The following is a 20,972-nucleotide window of genomic DNA, read 5'->3' on the forward strand; positions in this document are numbered from 1 at the left end:
ATAGCACAGAATAATCACAGTTGGCAAGAATTAATTGTACATTTCAAAATAGCTAGTAGAGAGAATTTTGAATGTTCCCAATGCAAAGAAATGTGCCAGTTACCCTGATGTGATCATTGCACACTGTTTACATGTATTGAATGTCACACTGTACCCCATAAATCTGTGCGATTGATATGTATCAATTTAAAAACATGCATATATATATCTGTATTGTGGGTTGGGGATAGAAGTTGGTGGTGCGGTGTAGGTCAGTGGTAGAGTGCTTGCCATAGTGTGCATAAGGCTCCGTATTTGATCACCACAAATAAATTTTTAAAATATATATAAAGATAGTCGGGGCTGGGATTGTGGCTCAGTGGTAGAACGCTTGCCTAGCACATGCGATCCTCAGCACCACATAAAAAATAAGTAAGTAAGTAAATAAATAAATAAAGATATTATGTCCAACTACAACTAAAAAATAAATAGATAGATAGGTATTTTAAAAATACCTTGGAAACCTGTGTCAAGTCAATACTTACTGGGTCTGGAAGTGTCCAGGCTCAAGCTAGAGTCTAATCGTCCCCTACCGCATACCCTTGGGTCCCTTGTCCTCTTGCCTAGCCCCTAGGAGGTGTCATCTAAAGCAGCCAGCCCTGGTTCTCATTCACCATGCCTTCTTCTCTCAGGTCCTTCTGGTAACCTCATCCTTCATGTCCCCTTCTGAGAGCCGCAGTGGCGCAAACCCCAACCGTGTTCGCATTTTTGGGCCTGACAAGTTGGTCCGGGCTGCCGCTGAGAAGCGCTGGGACCGGGTCAAGATTGTGTGCAGCCAGCCCTACAGCAAGGTACCTCACTGAAGGCGCAGAGCCCTTGGTTCTGGGTGAGGAGGGAACTGAGGGGCCAATCCTGAGTCCCAGAGGGCTGAGAGGAATGGACAGCTCTATCCCCATGGGGTTGTTGGCAAAGCTGGATCCCTGCATTCCTGGAAATGGGTTTGGGATCCTCCCCGTGCTGAGAAGCTTATTTCCCTGGAGTCTAGCAAAGGTGAACTGTGGCACATCCGAAAGGAATTGGAGGAGGGGCAACTGACTCATCAGCAGGGACTAGAGTTAACCTCATGGGACTGTAGTCTGACCATTGGGTCAAAACATGCCTATGTCACTTTTTAGCTATGTGAACCTGGGCAGGTGACTTAGCATCTCTGGGCCTCTATTTCCTAATATTTATATGGGAGTCTCAGCTGTGGTGACAGTGAGACCCAAATATGTAATAGCACAGCACAATAAAGATGTACTTCTTGCCATTCAGCTGTCCTGGGAGGTATTTAGCTGGTCAGCTGCCTCCTCTCCATGAGGTCATTTGGGGATCCGACTCCTCCTACTTTGTGGCTCTGCAGCCAGCTGGCAGAGCAGGAGAGAACTGGGAGTATTTCTGTGTTCAGGAAGTAGTACACAGCATTCCTCCCATTCCTAGTAGGAATTTGAGCACGTGGAAGTAAATTCGCTTGGCTGCCCAGCAGTCTTCGCCAGTTGCTGTGAGGGCTAAAGGAGCTAATGCATGTCAAGGGCACAGAGCTGACCTGACCCTGAGTCAGGGCCCAGCACAGTTCTGTATCATCATCCTCATCCATAGGGCACCTCCTTAGACATTGTGTCCTTACGAGAGAAAGAGCAGGGCTGGGGGTGTGGCTCAGTGGTAGAGCACTTGCCTAGCACACGTGAGGCACTAGGTTTGATCCTTAGCGCCACATAAAAATAAAATAAAGGTATTGTCCACCTACAACTAAAATATATATACATATAAAAAAAGAGAAAGAGCCAGAAAGGGACTTTTCTAAGTGAAAGGGTCTTCGGGCCAGGTTCTGTCCTTGGCCCATACACCCTGACTTTCACTCCTGCTTTCCCAGGACTCCCCCTATGGCCTGAGTTTTATTCGGCTTCATAGTCCCCCAGATAAAGACCAGGCAGAGGCCCCATCCCAGGTAAGCTCCACCTGCCACCCCTTTCCTCTTCACCCCTACCTGCCAGCCATCCTTCCACTGCACTGACTTGTGGGACCTTAGAAGGTGACCGTGACCAAGCTTGGCCAGTTCCGTGTGAAGGAGGAGGATGACAGTGCCAGTTCCCTGAGGCCAGGGGCTCTCTTCTTCAGCCGGATCAACAAGACATCCCCGGGTGAGTGTGGGAACCTGGGTGCTAAGTTAATGGAGGGTTGGGACCTGGACTCATAGGTCTGAGAGGAGGTGGCTGGACCCCTAGGGCTAAGGGAGGAGAGCTTGGGCCCAGACCCTAGATTACTGCTGCGTTTTAGGACTGACACTGTATGTCCCATGGATAGGAGCGAAAGGGTCTCAGGCCCAGCCCTTTCATCCTGCTTCTGCTTTCTCCTTCTGTAGCCACAACTAGTGACCCAGCAGGGCCCAGCTACGCAGCAGCTACCCTCCAAGCCTCTAGTGCGGCCTCCTCAGCCTCCCCAGTTTCCAGGCCTGTCAGCAGCACCTCTAAGGTGAGATCACGAGACTTCGGTGGGATGGAGAAGGAAAGAAGCTGGAAGCCTCAGCCCATTCTTACCCCCACAGCCTCAGGAGTCTCCCAAAGGGAAGAGGAAGTTGGATTTGAATCTAGAAGAAAGGAAGATCCCCAACAAACCATCAGCCCAGCCCTCACCACCTGCCCTCAAGAGGCCCAAATGTGAGCTAACTAGATCCCTGATTTCCACAGGGCCTGGACTCCAGGGTCTGACAGGGAGGACTGAGGCGTGAATTCCTGGGCCTGGGGGAGGGGCTGGACGTTTAGCCCCAATGGTATTAACTGACTCTTTACCCTTTTGCTTCCCAGTACCAGCTCCTACCCGCATCCCATCCACAGCCCCTGTTCCTGCCGCAGCACAGGGGGCAGTGCCAGGGAAGCCCCGGGGAGAAGGCACCAAGGCCAGGGGAGCCCGAGCTGGCCCGCAGGAGCTGGGGAAGATCCTTCAGGGTGTGGTGGTGGTTCTGAGTGGCTTCCAGAACCCCTTCCGCTCAGAGCTCCGGGACAAGGCTCTGGAGCTGGGTGCCAAGTATCGTCCAGACTGGACCCCAGACAGCACTCACCTCATGTAGGCCGCCTTCCTGCCCTGCCCTGTCCTCCATTGCTTCTCTTTCTACCTCCCCGCCACCCGCTGCTTGTCTGTCTCCCTGGCTCACCTGCCTCTGCCTCTTTTTCTCCTCTTATTTCTACATCTATCTTATCTCCCATCCCTTCCGTCTCCAGTGTCACTTGCTCTCTTTACTTCCTCTCCCCCTCTCTGTCACTCCTCTGTTTTTCCCCTTTGCCCCTCAGATCACGCCTAACCAAACCCCTCAATTCTGCCCCCACCAGCTGTGCCTTTGCCAACACCCCCAAGTACAGCCAGGTCTTGGGCCTCGGAGGTCGCATTGTGTGTAAAGAATGGGTGCTGGATTGTCACCGCATGCGTCGGCGGCTGCCCTCCCGAAGGTGAGGCCTCACTGCACACATGCAGCCCACACGCACCCAGCCTGCCCCTCGTTCCCATGCTGACCAAGAGCTCAGGTGGTTCCAGCCCAGAGTCAGCCAGCTTCAGAGAGGAGGGACAGAGCTGGAAGGGACTCTTCTAGGAGGGTCCCAGAGGGCTCTGGGAGTCTGCCTAGTGGAAAGGAAAAGGACATTGCAAGCTGCAGGAACTGCGCATACAGAGGCGTTGGGTGGGAGGACAGCACTGGGGCCTGGTGGTTTGTCACTCACAGCAGGTCCTGAAGCCTCTGCTTGGTTGGTGCCATGCTGGGCCATACAGTGCTGCGACCTAACTTTGAGCCTTGCTCTGAAGACATCTCACTTTGATGAGGTTCAGACTTGTTAAAACCTAGTATGGGGGAAGGCCCCGGGAAACCCACAACAAGCCAGGAAGAGGGGGGCGTCTTCTGGGACAAGAAAAGGTCTGCCTCTGAGCACAGGCAGAGGACTTGCTGAGCAGCGGGGGGCTACCTGGAGCATCCGCTGAGCTTGCAGCAGAAGGTGCAAATGGCAGAGAAACGAGGCTGCGGGAAGTGGGAGCCTGGGAAGACTTTGGAGCTGGAGAAGAGTAGGACCATATCTGAGGCCTGTGGGTAGAAGGGGAGACTTGAGTTGTGCTGCAGGCCTGAGTGTGTTCGGAAGTAGGTCTGTACTCTGTGCTATGCTTCTGTTTTTAAGGGATACTGTCTGGGGTCGGGGAATGAAACTGGAAAGGCGGGTGGGGTTAGTTCAGCTTGGCTGAGGTGCTGGGCTCTGTCCAGCTCCACAGACCTTTTGTACCTTGTTCTGGACTCTAAACGTGTCTGAGAGCCTTGAGTTCTTTTCTGGCTTTGGCACAAATTCCCTTGGCTGCACAAGCATCCTGAGCCATGTGAGTGTATGTGTGTCCTGATGTCTGTCATGTTTACTACAGTCATATCAATGGCTTTGACTAGAGGGTGCTCCATAACTGAGGATGTTGTGTGACAGTCTGTATACCTGCCAGTTGCCTCTCTGAAAACCAGAACTCAAAATTCTAAAACTCATGTCGTCTCAAGCATCTCCTCTATGAACAGAGGGGAGCCACAGAAGGTTTGAGGCGGACAGGGGCAGGCTCTGTAAGGGATGTGGTGTCCGGAGGAAACTGCAGATGGGGACCCAAAGAGACTGGGGCCTTAGAGATGGAAAGAAGGTGGAAGCAGGTGGATTTAGGATACGTTTGGGGCAGAAGAAACCAGATTGGGATCACTGTCTGGGAGACTCCAAGGTGGACACGGAGGAAAATGGAACAAGATAAACACTGTCGGATTTATGACCGGGTTTTAACCAAAAAAAATTCAGAAAACATGTTGTATTTTAAAAACTTAAGGATAGAAGAGTCCAGGGCATGGACACAATATCTTTATTTTATTTACTTATTTTTATGTGGTGCTGAGGATCGAATCCGGGGCCTCGCGCATGCTAGGCGAGCGCTCTACCACCGAGCCACAGCCACAGCCCACAAACTGAGGTTTTTAAAAAACATTTTTGGGGTAGAGCACATGCTTAGCATGCATGCACTCCAGGTTTTATTCCCTAGCACTGCAAAAAATAATCCTGGATGCTGTTTCTCCAGCCTTGAGACAGCCAAGTCATACATGAAGGGTCTTAATGAAGCAGTATTCGCTTCTGCTTACACGCTCTGCCCTGTAATTTGGGAGCAAACTAAATATCTCTCTGTGCCTTAGTTTCTTCACTTATAAAATGGTGCTAAAAATAGCCCCTACATCAGGATTCAGTGAGTCAGTATTTGCCAAGACTTGGAACAGTTCCTGGTGCACATGAAGTCCCACATAGGCCTTAGCTGTGACTGCTGTTATTACAGCTGGGAGGTTCCTTTCCTGAGGCAGCCACTGCATGCAGAACCATGCGGAGCATCAGGGTCTTCAATATACACAGGGACCCTGGTGTCATCAGGGGCTGGGGGCTGAGTTTCAGGACACTCATACACACACTGGGGGATCTGTGCATACTCAAGTCCCATATATAAAACTGTAGGCAAGGCATGGTGGTACACACCTATAATCTTAGCTACTCAGGAGGCTAAGGAAGGAGGATCCCAAGCTCAAGGCCAGCCTAGGCAATAAAATAAAATAAAACTGCAGTATTTGCATACTATACATATCCTGCTATATATTTTAAATCATCTCTAGATCTCTTATAATACTTATAATACCTAATACTATGTAAGTGCTGTGTAAATACTTGCTATACTGTGTTGTTTAGGGAATAATGACAAAAATATGTACATGTTCAGCCAGGCACTATGACCATGCATCCCAGCAACTCTGGAAGCAGAGGCAAGAAGATCAAAGTTCAAGGTCAGCCTCAGCAGCTGAGCTAGACCCTGTCTCAAAATAAAAAATAAATTTTTTTTTAAGGGTTGGGCATGTGGCTTAGTAGTAGAGCATCCCTGGTTTCAATCCCTGGTAAAACACACACGTACACACACACACACACACACAGAGATACATTTATGTTCACTACAGATAGAGCTTCCCCCCCCCCCAGATATTTTCCATTCACAGTTATTTGGATCTACAAAGGGCCAACTGTATTTGCTTTTGAGAATTTTCCCTTAATTGGTGGCATTTTCCTAGTGAGAAATTTATTTTGACTCTCAGAGGGGAAGCCTTGTTCGTATTTTTCTTTCCTCTGTGAAATGAGACATGTCTTCCCCCAAGGAGGAGGTGAGGAGAGTGTGCTGGACTGATGGCCCCGGGGTCCTTCTCCAGCTGGGAGGGGACAGGATCCCCACCCTGAGTGTTTGCTCTCCCTCTCTCAGAGGGCTTGGTGTTCTCCTGTCTTACGCCCCTTCCTCCCTCAGGTACCTCATGGCCGGGCCTGGCTCCAGCAGCGAGGATGAGGGGGGCTCTCACAGTGGCAGCAGTGAGGATGAGGCCCCCAAACTTCCTCCAAAGGTCTGGTGCCCCTGCCCGGTGGGGGAGGGCATATTGGGAGGGGACACAATGTGGTGCCCCAGCCCCCTGCGGACAGACCTGCCACCAACATCTCTGCTCCGTTCCTCACCCACGACCCTCCTTCTCTCAGCGCCCCCAGGCCAAAACCAAGACCCCCCAGGGAGCTGGACCCAATTCACCCCAAAGGCCCCCAACTCCTGAAGAGACCAAAACAGCCTCGCCAGGCCCCCAGGAAGACACCGACGTTGAGGAGGACCCGTCAGGTTAGAGTCTGAGGGAGGAGGGGCCGGGCTCGGACTCCAGGGTCTGAGGGAGGGAGGCTGGGGGCTTGGAATCTCTGGATTCCAGACAAGTGGAAGGAGGGGGCCTTGGCGCCCAGATAACTGGGTCTGGAGGGCGTTGAGGTGGGGTTTGGCATGCCTGGGTCTGTGCTTGGGTACCATTCTGAGAAGAGGGTGTCACCGAGCTTCCCAGAAGACAAAGCCCCTCTCATGGGCTGAGCTTCTACTCACAGGACAAGACAACGGAGCGGAAGATTCTGGGGACACTGAGGATGAGCTGAGGAGGTAGGCTGCAGACTAGGGTTAGGGTGACCTGGCTTTGAGTGTGGCGATCTGCTCTGGGTGCTCAGCTTGTACCACTCCTGGCTCCACCAGGGTGGCTGAGCAGAGGGAGCAGAAGCCGGCCCCTGGGCAGGAGGAAAATGGCGAAGACCCGTATGCAGGCTCCACAGACGAGAACACTGACAACGAGGAGCACCCGGAGTCTCCTGAGCTGCCGATCCCGCAACTCCCAGGTGGGAAATCCCGTCCTCCCCCAACACCCAGCCCAGCTGGGACTTGGCTCCTTAGTTCCCAGCTGTGGCTCCCCTCCAGCTCTGGACTTGCCGCCTTGACTGCTTCCATGTTGTCCTCGAAATGTCCCCTCCTGTTTCCGCATCTTCTCTGTGACTTCCTTTTTTGTCCCTTCCTGGCTTCTTGCTCTCACCAGTCCCCTTACAGCCCAGTGTCAGGCGTGGTGCCCCTGGGGTCCCCTCCAGTTGTGAGCAGCCCCGACCTCCCGCCAGTTCTTCCCACCCACCACACTCCTCTCATCCAGTTCTGTCTTGGGGGAGACGCGGGCACTCCAGATGACGGGGGCAGGGCTGCCATTGGGACCCCAGTGGTGGGCACATGTGTTCACTTTAATATACTCATCACCTGGGACATGGATGGTGTGTGTGTGTGTGTGTGTGTGTGTGTGTGTGTAAGAGAAAATAAGAAAGGAAAATGGGAAAACTGCAGGGGTTTGTGGGCTTACGGGCACAGGAGCACGAGTCTCTTAGGGTGAAGACAAGGAAGAAGAAAGGGGTCAGGGTCTGAGTGGAGGTGAGATCTGGGGCCTTTGGAAGTCCTGTTTCCCCAGCTCCTCGTGGGTGATAGCAGGAAAACACTGTGGTTTCCAAAGCCCCTCAAGTGGCAGCAGCATGTCATTGGCTTGGAAAGTCGCATGAAAATGGAAAAAAGAAAGCCACCCTGGAGGCCAGAGCAAGAGACAGGTACTGGCTGGAGGAATGAGCCAGCCCAGAGGAAGAAGTGGCCAGCCCTGGGGTCGCAGTGTTGACAGGCCTGTCAGACACGTCGCCTTGGTGTAATTGTGTCCTCCTCTAGTAGAGCAAGCCAGCCAGCGAACGCACCTCCCAGAAGGTTCTGAGGGGCCACTGGGCTGGAAACCACTGCTTGTCATAGGTTCCTGCCCCTGCACACACCTGATCTCAGACAGCCTGCCTGCCTCCCTGTCTTGGCTCTCAGTGTTCACTCACTGTGGGATGACAATTGGGTGCCATTCTTGGGTGCCATTGGAACTCAGGGGACCTCACATGCCCCTTCCACCATCTCTCCTGCAGACTTCTTCCAGGGCAAACACTTCTTCCTGTATGGGGAGTTCCCTGGAGACGAGCGGCGGAAACTCATCCGATATGTCACAGCTTTCAACGGGTCAGTGTGTTGGGAGAGATGATGAGTCTGGGGAGGGCTCAGGGACACCGTGAAGGGGTTGTGAGAAGGAAGGAGGAGGGAGAAGGTGCTTGGCCAATAGGATGGGCACAGACTGCAGAGACCAAATGCCAGCCATGCCCGCTTTCCTGGGCAGCCCCCAGTCTCCTCTAAAGTGAGGGTCTCTACCTCCTTCTGAAAGGGCCATCATCAGGGTTACCCCTGTGGAGCTGCCACCACTGTGGCTTGGCCAGGCTGGTAAATGGAGGTACTGTGGATAGCTCAAGGGAGCACAGGTGGGGCTGGAGAGAGGACAGCCTCTGAGAATGGTTGGGGAGTCGGGTGTTGAGAGAAGGGGCACTGATCACCTGACGGGCCCAGTGCCTTTCTTCCTCACTCCTAACAGGGAGCTCGAGGACTATATGAGCGACCGGGTTCAGTTTGTGATCACGGCACAGGAGTGGGATCCCAGCTTCGAGGAGGTGAGCCCTGAGGTGAGCCTGCCTTGACACCCCGCCATCCGGCCATTATGCATTCTCATGTGGGCCCCTGCCCCCCACAGGCCTTGATGGACAACCCTTCCCTGGCATTCGTTCGTCCCAGATGGATCTACAGTTGCAACGAGAAGCAGAAGTTACTTCCCCACCAGCTCTATGGGGTCGTGCCCCAGGCCTGAAATAGGTGTGCCTGCATGCACGCACACACACACACACACACACACACACAACACAGTTTAATAAAGGTGACTTGTTTGGAGCAGCTGCCCTGTCACACTTAGGAGTCTCCCAGAATTCCAAGAGACTCTGGCTTATGTCTCATGTTTGGTTTTGATTGCCTCCACGAGGGTCAGGTCTCTGGGTTATTGTTAGACCCCTGTCCTGGCATCTGGAAGTATACCAGGCCCCTCCATCAGAGATCTGAGAGGGAAGGGGCTCTGCCTTTCTCCCTGGCCTCACACCCCTGTGCTGGCTAAAGACAGAATTAAGAGTCTGCTACTCAGCCCTGCCCCAGTACTTGTTCTGGTCCTCTGAGGCATTCTGCATCTGGATAGTCTCTCTGTGGGTGATGGCCTGGACCCCGTCTAGGTTCCACCACGTTGAAGGTGGGAACTGAGCTAAGTGTTAGGGAATCTGGGCAGAAGGGATGGCCCTGTAGGCAGGCACCAGGCCATGGCAAGGGCCAGGAGGTGGGACTAGCCTAAGGCAGTCGGGTGAGCGCTGCTGCCCTTGGAGAAGAGGCTTGAGGGGCAGATGTAGCAGAGAGGTGGGCACGTTCCTTGCTTCTGTGCAGTCCAATGTGGTGGCTGCCAGACACAGGTGGCTACTTCAGTGAATTGAAATGGAAACTTCACTTCCTCAGTCACACTGGCCACACATTTCAAGTACTCCGAGGTTGCTGTACTGACAGCGCAGAGAACGCTTGTCACTGCGGAAGGCTTTTTGGACAGGGCTGCCCCAAAGGGCTGAGCATCCCTGGCCCAGGAGCATGGACTTTATCCTGGTGGTGGGGAAGTCAGGAAGGTACTGGAGCAGGACAAAGGCCAGAGCTGGGTTTGAGAGCTGACCTTCGGGTCATTGGTCATCTCTTTTTTTTTTTTCTCTTCTTTTTTAAAAATTATAGTTGTAGATGGACAGCATGCCTTTATTTGTTTAGTTTTTTATGTGGTGCTAAGGATCGAACCCAGTGCCTCACACATGCTAGGCAAGTGCTCTGCCACTGAGTTACAGCTGCAGCTCCCCACCCACCCCGGGTCATTTCTTGAACACACCAAGTCAACCCCCAGAGCTGGCAGTCTCCCTCCTTTCCCTTTCTGAACCTTCCTTTCTTTATCCATAAGATAAAATGGCATTAGGCTGTATTCATTCCTTCATTCAATCACCCTCATTCAGATCACAGTCATCCAGGGCCGCTGTACCAAACCACCAACAGAAACTCATCTTCCAGGTCTGAAGCTCTGAAACCTAACATGGGGATCTGGGCTAAAAACCCAGGTGTCGGCAGAGCAGTGAGCCTCCTGGAGGCCCAGGGGTGGATCTGCTCAGCCTGCCCAGCTGTTAAGGGCAGTCCACCTTCCATTCCCTTCCAGGTTCAAAGCCAGCTGTGGCCAGTTTACTGTCTTCCACATGTAAAGGCCCTGTGATTACATGGAGCCCCCTAGATCATCTGGGACAATCTGTTTGAAGGTCATTTGCTTAACAACCTTCATTCCTTCTCCACTTCATTCTCCTTTGCCACATATTCACAGGTTCCAGGGATTAGGATGTGAACATCTTTGGGAGGCCATTCTTCTACCCATCACAATCAGCACGTGTAACACTAGGACTTCAGTGTAGGAAAAAAAAAAATGACACTAGTTCCTGATCCCGCAGGGCTGCCATTGCGCCTGGAGAGCTGGGGAGTCTGGTGCACTGGGCAGTGAAAAACGCAGGGAGAGCAAATTCAGCAGGGCAGTGACATGAGTGGGGCAGGGTCGGGTGGTTTAGAGGGGACTTGCTGCGCTCTGCAGGGCCTGGGAGATGTACAGGAGTACCTGGGAGAGCCCTTGCAGGCAGAGGGAAAGTAAGTGCAAAGGTTCTGAGGCATGAGCAGGTCTCCTGTGCTTAAGGAGCAGACAGCAGGAGACCCACCATCTGCCCATCCTCCCAGCGTTTAAAGGCAATTCACATTCCATTCCAGACTCAAGCTCCTGCCCTGTTTGGTTGCAAGTAAATCCTCTCTCAACCTCATTTTTTCCATGTGTACCAAGTAAGATTGAGCCAAGTCAACATCTCTCAGATGAGTTTGAGTACTTGCAATTGCTGATGGTGTGGTTGCTTTGGAATAACTCCCAGCACTGCTCTCTGTGTAAACATGATATAAGCAACACTGCAAGAGCAGAATCTTTACTCTTTTGTGCTCCCCACCTGCCAAGAATACATGCTCTGCTTCTGTGGTTACTAAGATAATTCTCTTTTATTTCTTAGGGTTTTGCTCCTCAAACTGCATTTTAAATCAACAGAAACTTACTTCTGTGTATAGTGTGAGGTGCCAGGATCGCTATTCATTTCCTACTGTTGCTGTAACAAATCACCACAAGCTTAATGGCTTTAAACAACATGTATTTAGTCCAAACTCAGCTTCATTGTCCTAAAATCAAGGTCCACAGGTCTTCAGCAGGTCTTGAGGCTTTAAGGAAGAATCCATTTCCTTGCCCTTCCTAGCTTCTAGAGGCTGCCCAGATCCTCAGCTAGGGTCCTTTTATCACTACAATCTCTTCTTCCACCTTCACCTCTCCTCCTCTGACTCTTGTTCTCATATAATGATCTTTGTGATCACATTGGGCCTACTCAAAATCTGGACCATCTCCCCTTCTCAAGAAGTCCTTCAAGATCTGTCTGTCTGTGGTCCCTTTTGCCACGTGTAGGCTAGCAAAGGTTCTGGGGGTTAGAATGTAAGCATCTTCAGGTAGGCACTGTTCTGTACACCACAGGATCCCATTTAATTTTCCTCCATATTTTTCAGCTCAGTACTGAGTCTGCCCTTTACCCACTCATCCGCAGTAGGGGTTGGCAAACTGGGCCCTAAGGCAAGATCCAGCTCACCAAGTGTTTTTTGGTAAATAACTTGTTGGAACACAGCCACACTCCTTCACGTGTGCATAATAATGTGTATAGCTGCTTTTCTGCTCCAGCAGCAGAGGTGACTAATTGTGGCAGACACATGGCCTATATAACCTAAGAATATATACGGTCTGGCCCTCTCAGGAAAAGTTGGCCACCCTCTGATCTACAATAGTCTGTCAGTATAAGCACAGGCCCATTTCTGAGCTCTCAGTTCCCTTCCATTGGCCTGTTTCCAAACCAACACCCAAGAAAGATGTCACTACAGCCTTGAGGTAATCCTTGTGGAGGGGGCAGCGGACCAAGGCTCCCACACTTGTCCTGTAAATGGACCTGACTTGTTTTTTGGCTTGATTTCTGTCTGCTCTCCGTACTAGACCAGGTCTGTCTTCACTGCTATGTCCCTAACACCCCACACGGGGTGTAGCACACAGTAGGTGCTTAATATATATCTGGAACAGAGCACACTCATCCTTATTATAGTAGGAGAATAAACTCCAAAAGGGAAGCTGACTGCCCCCTAACAAATGCCTTAGAATGTCCTCATTTTACAGATGAGGCATCTGAGTTTGGACAAGTGACAAATCTTGTCTGAGGCCCCCCAGACTCCTGAGGAGTGGCAGGGCTAGTTCTGCGGTTTGGGTGTTTCCCTGAGCTTGCCTTCATCACTTAGTACATCTCGGGGCTCTTTTCACATCTGTAACAGTGCTGCCCTCTCCCTACACAGTCCACTCTGTGGCTCTACTGTCATTCATTAGCTGGCCCCCACTCATGGGCAGGCATATGGGCTGTTGCCAGTCTTTGGAAACCATCACCCCGCAGTGGACAGCCTTACCTTTATGTCTTGACATGTTTTGAGTTTATGGGAGAAATTCCTACAAGTGGAATAGTTGAAACAAGCAAATGTGTATATTTTAAATGTCTTAGAACCAGTCATGTGGCCAAGGTGGAGACACCAAGTTAAACTTTCAGCAAGGAGAAAGCCTGTTTGCCCACATTCCTCAGCAACCCAGGATGCTAGCAGGCTTTACCTTTGCCATATAAATGGGTGGGAAGAACCAGACTGAACCAGTCCCATCGAACCACAGCTCCAGGTCCATGGTTTGGGATCCAGTGTTAATTCAGGTTGACACCTGCCCCTCCAGGTGAGCAGAGTTCCTCAGGCTTCTAATTCTGAACCCCGTGTAAATGGCAGATCTCTCACCCTGCCAGCTATCTGGAAGAGCCAAGTCCATACAGCAGGGCTTAGAAATCCCACCTTTTTATTGACCGGAGCTGGCTGGAAGGGGCCGCCTGTGAGCCAAAGGGAGAGCTCAGTCTCTCTCCCCCTGGCCCTCTGCCTGGTGGTGGCTGCGTTGATGAATGAGCAGGAGGCGTCTCTGGCCAAAGGCCTGGCCACAGTTGGAGCATCGGTGTTGACCAGTGGCTGGGCTGCCTGGTGCGGTGGGGGGGTCGTGACATAGGCGATGGGCAGCCAGCTTGGAGGGAAATGAGAAGGCCTTGGGGCAGTGTGGGCAAGGATAGGGGCGGGCGTCATTGGCATGGTGTGTGTGGCGGTGGGCTGCCAGTTTGGAGGGGTAGCAGAAGGACTTGGAGCAATCAGGGCACGGGTAGGGACGGGTGGGAGCGTGGGTCCAGAGGTGGGCTGCCAGCTTGGAGCGGTGGCCAAAGGCCTTTGGGCAGTGCGGGCAGGGGTGCGGGCGGGCACCACTGTGGGTGAGGCGGTGGGCTGCCAGCTTAGAGGGGTAGGAGAAGGCCTTGGGGCAGTCGGGGCACGGGTGGGGTCGGGTGCCGCCGTGGGCTAACCGGTGTGTGGCAAGCTTGGACGGGTAGGAGAAGGCCTTGTCACAGTCAGGGCAGCGGTGCGGGCGCTGGGGTGGGGGCCGCCGGCGGGCCCGGGAAGGCGTGCCCCCAGACTTGGAGGGCCCTGGAGCAGACTGGCTGGGCTTCTGCGGCGGGGCCTGGTGGGGAGCTGGGGGACAGGAGGACTGTTGGGCTCCAGGAAGCAGCTAACACCCTGGGTCCAAGCTAGGCTCTGCTAACACCTTGATGTCGCAGCCCGCCACCCAAAGTGTACCTTAGCATTTTAACGTTACACTAATTTTCTAAATGCCATTATTTCTGCTTCCCTTTTCTCCCATGCATTATCCTGAGGGGCCCCAAGGGGTTACCTTCCTAGGTCCCCAAAACTACTGAGGCATCTATTTCCAGTATCTTTCCAGTGATCACCCTAAAGTCCCACATCCCCATATGCCTCCTCTAATTTCCTCAGCCCTAGTGAATGACCACTGGAGATTTCCCAAAATCAAATGGGAAGATTCCCCAGAACAGTTTTGGGGATCCTAAATGGTCATGATTCTGGGACTTCAAACTTTCAGCCTATGATTTCCCAAAACATGTGATCTTCTTATCAGCCCATTCCTGGGAATGAACCCTACTCACAGGCAGGGTCGCTCTCAACTCCTTTGGTCACGGGCTCCTTGCCAGTAGGACTAGGATTTGTGCCCTCAGCCTTGGACTTCGCGCCTCGCTCCAGCATCTTGCTGACACAGGAACCTAGGGGCAGGGCGCAGGAGCGGGAGTGATGCTGGGTTTTACCAGGTTGATAGGGATAGGGTTGGTTGGAGGACCTAAAATCAGGTCAGTCTGTTTATATGGGATTCTTAGGTGAGGGCAGGCGTGGCGGGAAGGCGGGGCCTAAAAGCAGAATGGGCGAGGCTATGCAAATCTAACAAAGACCTTTGCAATTGAAGCTTGGGTAGAGTGGGCGGGGCCTACGTTCAGAGTGGGCGGAACCTTCCTCCCTCCAAACCCTACGGCCGTAAGAGCTAACCGGGGATGGGCGGGGTTATGCAAAAAGACCAAAGTCAATTGCTCCGCAACTCAGGCCCAGGGGCGGGCGGGCGAGTGGAGTGGGCGGTGTCTTTTGCAGCTCTGTCCCAGGGGAGGGGCCTATTAGCGCAGTGGGCAGATCTTTACATCCAAGAGTGGCTTTACCAGGCTTTGGGCTCAGTCTCAGTCCATTGACGCCGCGTCAACCTCGTCTTTCTTGTTGGTAAGTTTCATCCGCGGTGTGGATTGTGGCCGTGGAGGACAGAAGGGAGACCTGGACGAAGATACGAAAGGAATGTGGCGTGTGTAGCAATCCAGAGACCTCTAATACTATTTCCCTCGGGGTTGCAAGCATCCGGGATACAATGCACCCCTCAGAGTGCTGGTATTCGTGCACTAAATGCAAAGCCCCCCCGGAACCGAGTGTCCGGACCCAAAGCGAGCCTCCTGGCTTTTAGCCCCACTGTTTTCCGTAGACTAGGCGTCCGAGCCAGGACCCCTACCCTCCTCACCTGTGGGACTGCCCCTCCTTTGGGGCGGGGCTCCGAGCCCCACCCTCCTCGGCCGCTCCCGGTGCCCCAGCCGCTGCCTCGCTGCCTTCGGACCCGCGGAGCTGCACCGCTGGGCGACGGGGCGGGCAGAGGAGGCGGGAGCTTCGCTAGCTGCTGGGCCCAGCCTCATTTCCATTCCCTCCTCCCACGCCGGCATGGACGCATGCGCAGTTGCGGCTGGCAGAAGCTGCGGCAGGGGAAGACGGAATGGAAGGAAGGGGTGGGTGAGCCTGGCAGACAAGTTCACCATCAAGCGCAGAGCTGACGGCCCAAGAACCGCGGTAAAGTGCACAGCGGTGCGGGGCCTACGGTGGCTGGCTGGAGTCAAGCACATGCAGGCTAACACGGACTAACTACGCTGGGAGCTCAGAGAAAGCTCCGAGCCTCTGCACTTCTTTTTTAAGTACCCTCTTCTTTTCATGGGACAGCCTGAGTTACGTCTCTGGAGGCAATTTCAAAAGCTCGTTCTCCACTTCACCTCTAAAGGCATTTGCAAAAACATCTGGCCGTTTCTTCGACAGAGGGCGGGGGAGGACTCACTCAGAGCGAGCTGGTGCCCGATAAAAGGCATGGCATTTTATAGAATCCTGGCACCCTCCACCATGGGTGGCTCCAGGTTCTCAGCATCCCCGTCCCGGCCCCGCATTCCACGCTTCCTCCTTCCCCCGGCCTGGGTGGTCCCGAGGTGCCCAGGCTTATTCTCCTGGTGCCAAACCCAGGGTGGCATTCTTCCCAGGCATTGATGGTGCATGTTCCTGCCCAGCGCTGGAAAGACTATGAAGTGTCCTTTAAAGTCCTCCGCCTGGGTGACTCTTCAGCCTGACAATAAGGTCTGGTGAGCCCTGGGAGCTGTGGGAGTACTTTGGCAGGTAATTTGGGTTCTGGAGCCAGATTGCCTGGGGGTAACTGGTTTGAACTCTTGACTCTGCCACTTTCTAGCCCTGTGACCTTGGGCAAGTCACTTCATCTTTCTGGGTTTCAGTTTCCTCATATATAAAATGGAAGGTTCTTGGGATTAAGTAAAATAATCAATGGAAATTTTTGAGAACAGAAAGTGTCTAGAATGCTCAATAGATGCTATCAATATTTTTGTTTTTACTGTGTATTAAACTAGGCCTGATGGGGTCAAAGTTGTACCAAGAATAGCAAGTGACCAAACTTCAAGATGGGGAGGACCTTGCTGCATTCGGGGGATCTCACCTGTCATAACTTGTCATGTCCCAGATGCTGGCCTTCCTTCCAGCTCCTGTGTTGCCACTGTCATTCCTGCCTCAGTGTCTCTGCACTAGCTGTTCTTTCTTTCCCTGGGGCTCTTCCTTCTTCTCTTTGCTTGCCTGGCTCCACTCACCCCCACCTCCGTTCAAATGTTATAAAGGTGAAGACTTCCCTGCTCACCTTTCCCTCCATTCCTGGCTATGTCCTCTCCCTTATCTCTATATATCTGTCTTCTAGAATGTGTGCTCTGTTAAAATGAACAACTTATCAATCTTGTTCATCTCTGTGCCCCCAGAATCCAGAACAGGTTCTAGCACATAAGAGATGGTCAATAAATCTGTGTCCAATAAATACGTGAAAGAATTTTAACAATAAGAAGCCCTCTGTGACAGAAAGATAGAATGATGGGTAGAATATGGAACTTAAGGTCAAGGAACTTAGGAAGGGGACTAAGCTGAGTGAGAAACCAGGGGAGGGTTTTAAACATAGGAAGTAGGGCTGGGTTGTAGCTTAGTGGAAGAGAGTTTTGCTAGCATGCCCGAGGCCCTGGACTCAATCTTGAGCACTGCAAAGGAAAAGAATTAGTGAGTCACAGAAACACAGGAAGTATCATGAACTAGGTTTGGTTTTCATATGCTTTTTTTTTTTTTTTTTTTTTGTAGTTGTAGATGGTCAGCATGCCTTTATTTTATTTGTTTATTTTTGTATGTCGTGCTAAGGATCGAACCCAATACCTCACACATGCAGGGCAAATGCTCTGCCACTGAGCCACAGCCACAGCCCCTGATAATTTTTTAACATTTTTTTTAATTATGGAAAAGTTAGGTGTGGTGGCACACACCTGTAATCCCAGCCTCTAGGGAAACTGAGGCAGGAGGATTGCAAGTTCAAGGCTAGTAAGGGCAATTTTGCAAGATCCTGTCTCAAAATATATTTTTTTGATGTATTGGGGGATTGGACCCAGAGCTTTGGCCATGGAAGGTAATCACTGTACCACTGAGCTATATCCCCAGCCCTTCTTTTTTTGTTTTGATATAGGGTCTTGTTAGTTGCCAAGGTTGGCCTCAAACTTGCAGTCCTCCTGCTCAGTCTCCCTAGTAGCTGGAATTACAGGTGTCCACCACTGTGCCCAGCTTAAAAAAATATATTTGAAAAAGGGCTGAAGTTGCCAGGTGAAGTGACACACGCCTGTAATCCCAGTGGCTTGGCTAGCTGAGGCAGGAGGATTGTGAGTTCAAAGCCAGCCTCAGCAACAGCAAGGCAGTAAGCAACTCAGTGAGACCTGTCTCTAAATAAAATACAAAATAGGGCTGGGGATGTGGCCCAGTGGTCAAATGTCCCTGAGTTCAATCCCCAGTAGCTCCCCACCAAGAAAAAGGGCTGAGGTGCAACTCAGGGGCATAGCACTTGCTTAGCATGTGCTCTCTGTTGCTGAGGCTGTCTTTGAGGTTATGATCCTCCTGTCTCAGCCTGCCAAGCTGCTGAGATTACAAGCATGTACCATTTTGATCGCTTAGTCATTTCTTAATGTTATCAAATGCCCCATCAGAGTTCAGTTTTTCCTATAGCCCCATTAACATTTTCCCCCACTCTTTCCAAGTGCAATGTTTAATTTTATTTAAAAGTTGAGAGAAAACAATTATTTGCTGCGTCAATAATAGAATTGGCCAGCATCAGGTTGGGCCCGTCATACATAAGGCCCTGGTTTTGATCCTCAGCACTGGAAAAAAGAAAAATTGGCCAGTGACAACTATCACACACTTATTTTTTATTTTTTGGTACTGGGGATTGAACTCAGGGGCACTCAACCACTGAGCTACATCCACAGCCTTATTTTGTATTGTATTTTCAGACAGGGTCTCATGGAGTTGCTTAGCACCTCACTTTTGCTGAGGCTGGCTTTGAACTTGAAATCTTTTGCCTCAGCCTCCCAAGTCGCTGCTCTCTGGGATTACAGGCATGTGCCACTCAGCCCGACTGCAATCACTCACTTGTGACCAATGTTGTTTAAATGACCACAACCACTTCCTCCTAGATGATTCTAAAGCTCAGTGCCAGACACCATATCCCATAAACATCTTTTTATCACACTTAGTTTGTTTGAATCAGAATTAAACAAGGCCCACACATTGCATTATTTGCTGTGACTCTTTTTTCATTGACATTTTAAATGCTCTGATGGCTGCATGGAAAATTAATTGTAAAGAGGTAAGTGGAAGCCAGAAAACCAGGGAGTCCACTGTTACCTAGTCATCACAGTATTAACTACTAGCATTTATTGAGCACTTATTAAATTGTTATATACTAGAAATTGTCTTTATGTACATTAATTTATTTAATATCCACAGCAATTTATTAAAAGGAGGTGCTACTATTGTTCTCCTCAGAAGAGGGAAATAAGGCATCGAGTGCAAGGTCACATGCCCAAGGTCACACAGCCAGGTCCCAGCAGGAAGTCACAACCAGAATTTCAATCCCTACACCCTGGCCCTGGAGTCCAAACAATTCACACTGATGCTTTGCTGCCTCTTGATGGAGTTAGAGGGCATGAGGATGGAAAGGGGGCCTGACTGGAGAGGTTTACTTAACAGGGCCTGGAGATGCACTGGGTGGAGGTGGCCAGGAGAGGAAGGAGTGAAGGACAAAGATGAAGTAATGCTGGCCAGCTTCCACCAAGGTCCTGTTCTGGGCCAGGTGCTCTTCCAGACTCTACAGGAGGGAACTAACTGGACCTTCATAAAGAAGGGAGGAAATATTTTCAACTTCATTTTACAGATGAGAAAACTGAAAAATGCAGAGAAAGAACAATTTTCAGCCCAGGATCTCAGATCTGAGAAGGATGAAGCCAAGGTTTCTAACTTCTAGGACATCTGACAGCTGAGCCTACAGAAACCCCAGCGGGCCTTCAAGGGTCAGGTAATCAACCTAGAAATTCTGTCAAAACATTAGGAATGAGCCCCGGGAGGAGCAGGTGGTATTTGGGGAGCTCCCCCAGTGAAGAGTGCCTGAAGGTTCTTTTTTTCCCTGGCTCCTCCCTCCCCTGAGCTCCTCCAATTGCTGCACTTCCTTATGTCCCCACCTCTGTGTCTCACCATCCTGACTGGGGACTCACCTCTGGGTCCCAGTTTTGCCCAGGGGGCAAGCCTAGAATTCATGCCTGGAGTAAATGAGCCAAGTTCCCTTGGCTCGGAGCGTTTCTCTCCACCCATTTCTCCTGGTGACTTCCTCCCACCATCTTCTAGAATCTACAGCTGTACCTTTGTGACTCTATTTCTTTGTAGGACATCCATTTCAACCCTCCCTGTGTCTCGAATGGCTCTTCAGGTCTCTTTCTTTGGTGTCTGAGCCTCTCCCTTGCCCTTGAGGGGCTCTATGAGTCTTACCTCTGATGAAGGCCACCAGAGATCCTCGGGGAGTTTGGCAAAATTGGGTTTTATTGACTTGCTGTAGCTTAGGAGGGAAGACAGGACCATAAAGGAAGTCCTGGCCAGCTCCCCAAACACACAGAGAGGGGGCTAGCACTAGCAGAGGGTCTGGGAAAAGATGACATTTGTTTAAAATTTAAGTGAGGCAGAGTTTAGGCTTAAGGCAAAACACATCATGTGGAAAGGGATTAAAGCGGGGCCTGCTCTGAGGATTCCTTCCAGAGCCTGTTCCTTGGAAACTTCAGAGTTAAGACCAAGGTGGATTTCAGGGCCTTGTCACATCCCGTAACCCCAGCAATTTGGCAGGAGGATAGTAAGTTTGAGGCTGGCCTGGGCAACTGAGCAAGATCCAGTCTCAAAATAAAAATTAAAAGTACTTAGGCTGGGGTTGTGGCTCAGTGGTAGAGCACTTGCCTAGAATGTGGGAGGCACTGGGTTCGATTTTCAGCACCACATAAAAAATAAATAAAATAAAGGCATTGTGCCCATCTATAACTAATAAAAATATTTTTAAAATGGGGGCATAAAAGTGGACTGTTGCCGCCTGAAACCTACCTCAAAAGCTCTCTGCACTTGGGCTAGCAGTCAGACTGCTTCTTTGGCAGTTTTTTGGATCCTGCAGAAGATAACAATAAAGTAGTTGAGTTTTTTGGTTTTTTATTTTTTTACTTCTTTATTTATTTAATTTCTGTACTGAGGATGGAACCCTGGGGCCTTGTGTGTTCTAGGCAAGTGCTCTACCACTGAGTGTAGCCCTAGCCTAGGAGGATCTTATTCACACTATTAATATGATTCCGAAGAACAAAACTTCTGACAGTCCATGGCTTTAGACAGCACAGTTTCTTGGCTGTGGATTTTGATTTGAATGAACAAAGGCTGTTTTACAGTTTCACACTCCATCAGAAGACAAATAAGACAAAATATCTTCAGCCCGAGTTTGC

At 51.1% G+C, this 20,972-nt stretch overlaps 2 protein-coding genes across 6 annotated transcripts in view; one reads left to right on the top strand and one right to left on the bottom strand.

Annotated features, from left to right (window-relative positions):
* Positions 1–20,972, top strand: part of Xrcc1 (X-ray repair cross complementing 1) — a 39,418-nt gene that overhangs the window by 17,852 nt on the left and 594 nt on the right. For 2 of the 5 annotated variants that reach the window (XM_026403719.2, XM_026403722.2), the window contains 14 exons: positions 672–830; positions 1,892–1,966; positions 2,048–2,159; positions 2,381–2,490; positions 2,564–2,675; positions 2,823–3,081; positions 3,345–3,461; positions 6,343–6,436; positions 6,567–6,699; positions 6,951–7,002; positions 7,093–7,232; positions 8,322–8,412; positions 8,816–8,891; positions 8,972–9,164. In XM_026403719.2, the coding sequence (XP_026259504.2) occupies positions 672–830; positions 1,892–1,966; positions 2,048–2,159; positions 2,381–2,490; positions 2,564–2,675; positions 2,823–3,081; positions 3,345–3,461; positions 6,343–6,436; positions 6,567–6,699; positions 6,951–7,002; positions 7,093–7,232; positions 8,322–8,412; positions 8,816–8,891; positions 8,972–9,085 (1,644 nt within the window). In that variant the 3' untranslated portion in view covers positions 9,086–9,164. Of the gene's footprint in view, positions 1–671; positions 831–1,891; positions 1,967–2,047; positions 2,160–2,380; positions 2,491–2,563; positions 2,676–2,822; positions 3,082–3,344; positions 3,462–6,342; positions 6,437–6,566; positions 6,700–6,950; positions 7,003–7,092; positions 7,233–8,321; positions 8,413–8,815; positions 8,904–8,971; positions 9,165–19,381; positions 19,523–20,972 lie in introns of those variants that run through there. The other 3 variants (XM_026403720.2, XR_003302123.2, XM_026403721.2) reach the window with 3 other exon arrangements.
* Znf575 (zinc finger protein 575) lies at positions 13,254–15,517 on the bottom strand. The gene is made up of 4 exons (XM_026403724.2): positions 15,353–15,517; positions 15,006–15,114; positions 14,451–14,564; positions 13,254–13,980 (listed from the first exon to the last, which is right to left on the bottom strand). The coding sequence occupies exons 3-4, from the start codon at positions 14,545–14,547 to the stop codon at positions 13,322–13,324; spliced, it is 756 nt and encodes a 251-aa protein (XP_026259509.2). The 5' UTR covers positions 14,548–14,564; positions 15,006–15,114; positions 15,353–15,517; the 3' UTR covers positions 13,254–13,321.

Source organism: Urocitellus parryii, chromosome 15 (assembly GCF_045843805.1).
Source record: "Urocitellus parryii isolate mUroPar1 chromosome 15, mUroPar1.hap1, whole genome shotgun sequence".
NCBI lineage: Eukaryota > Metazoa > Chordata > Mammalia > Rodentia > Sciuridae > Urocitellus > Urocitellus parryii.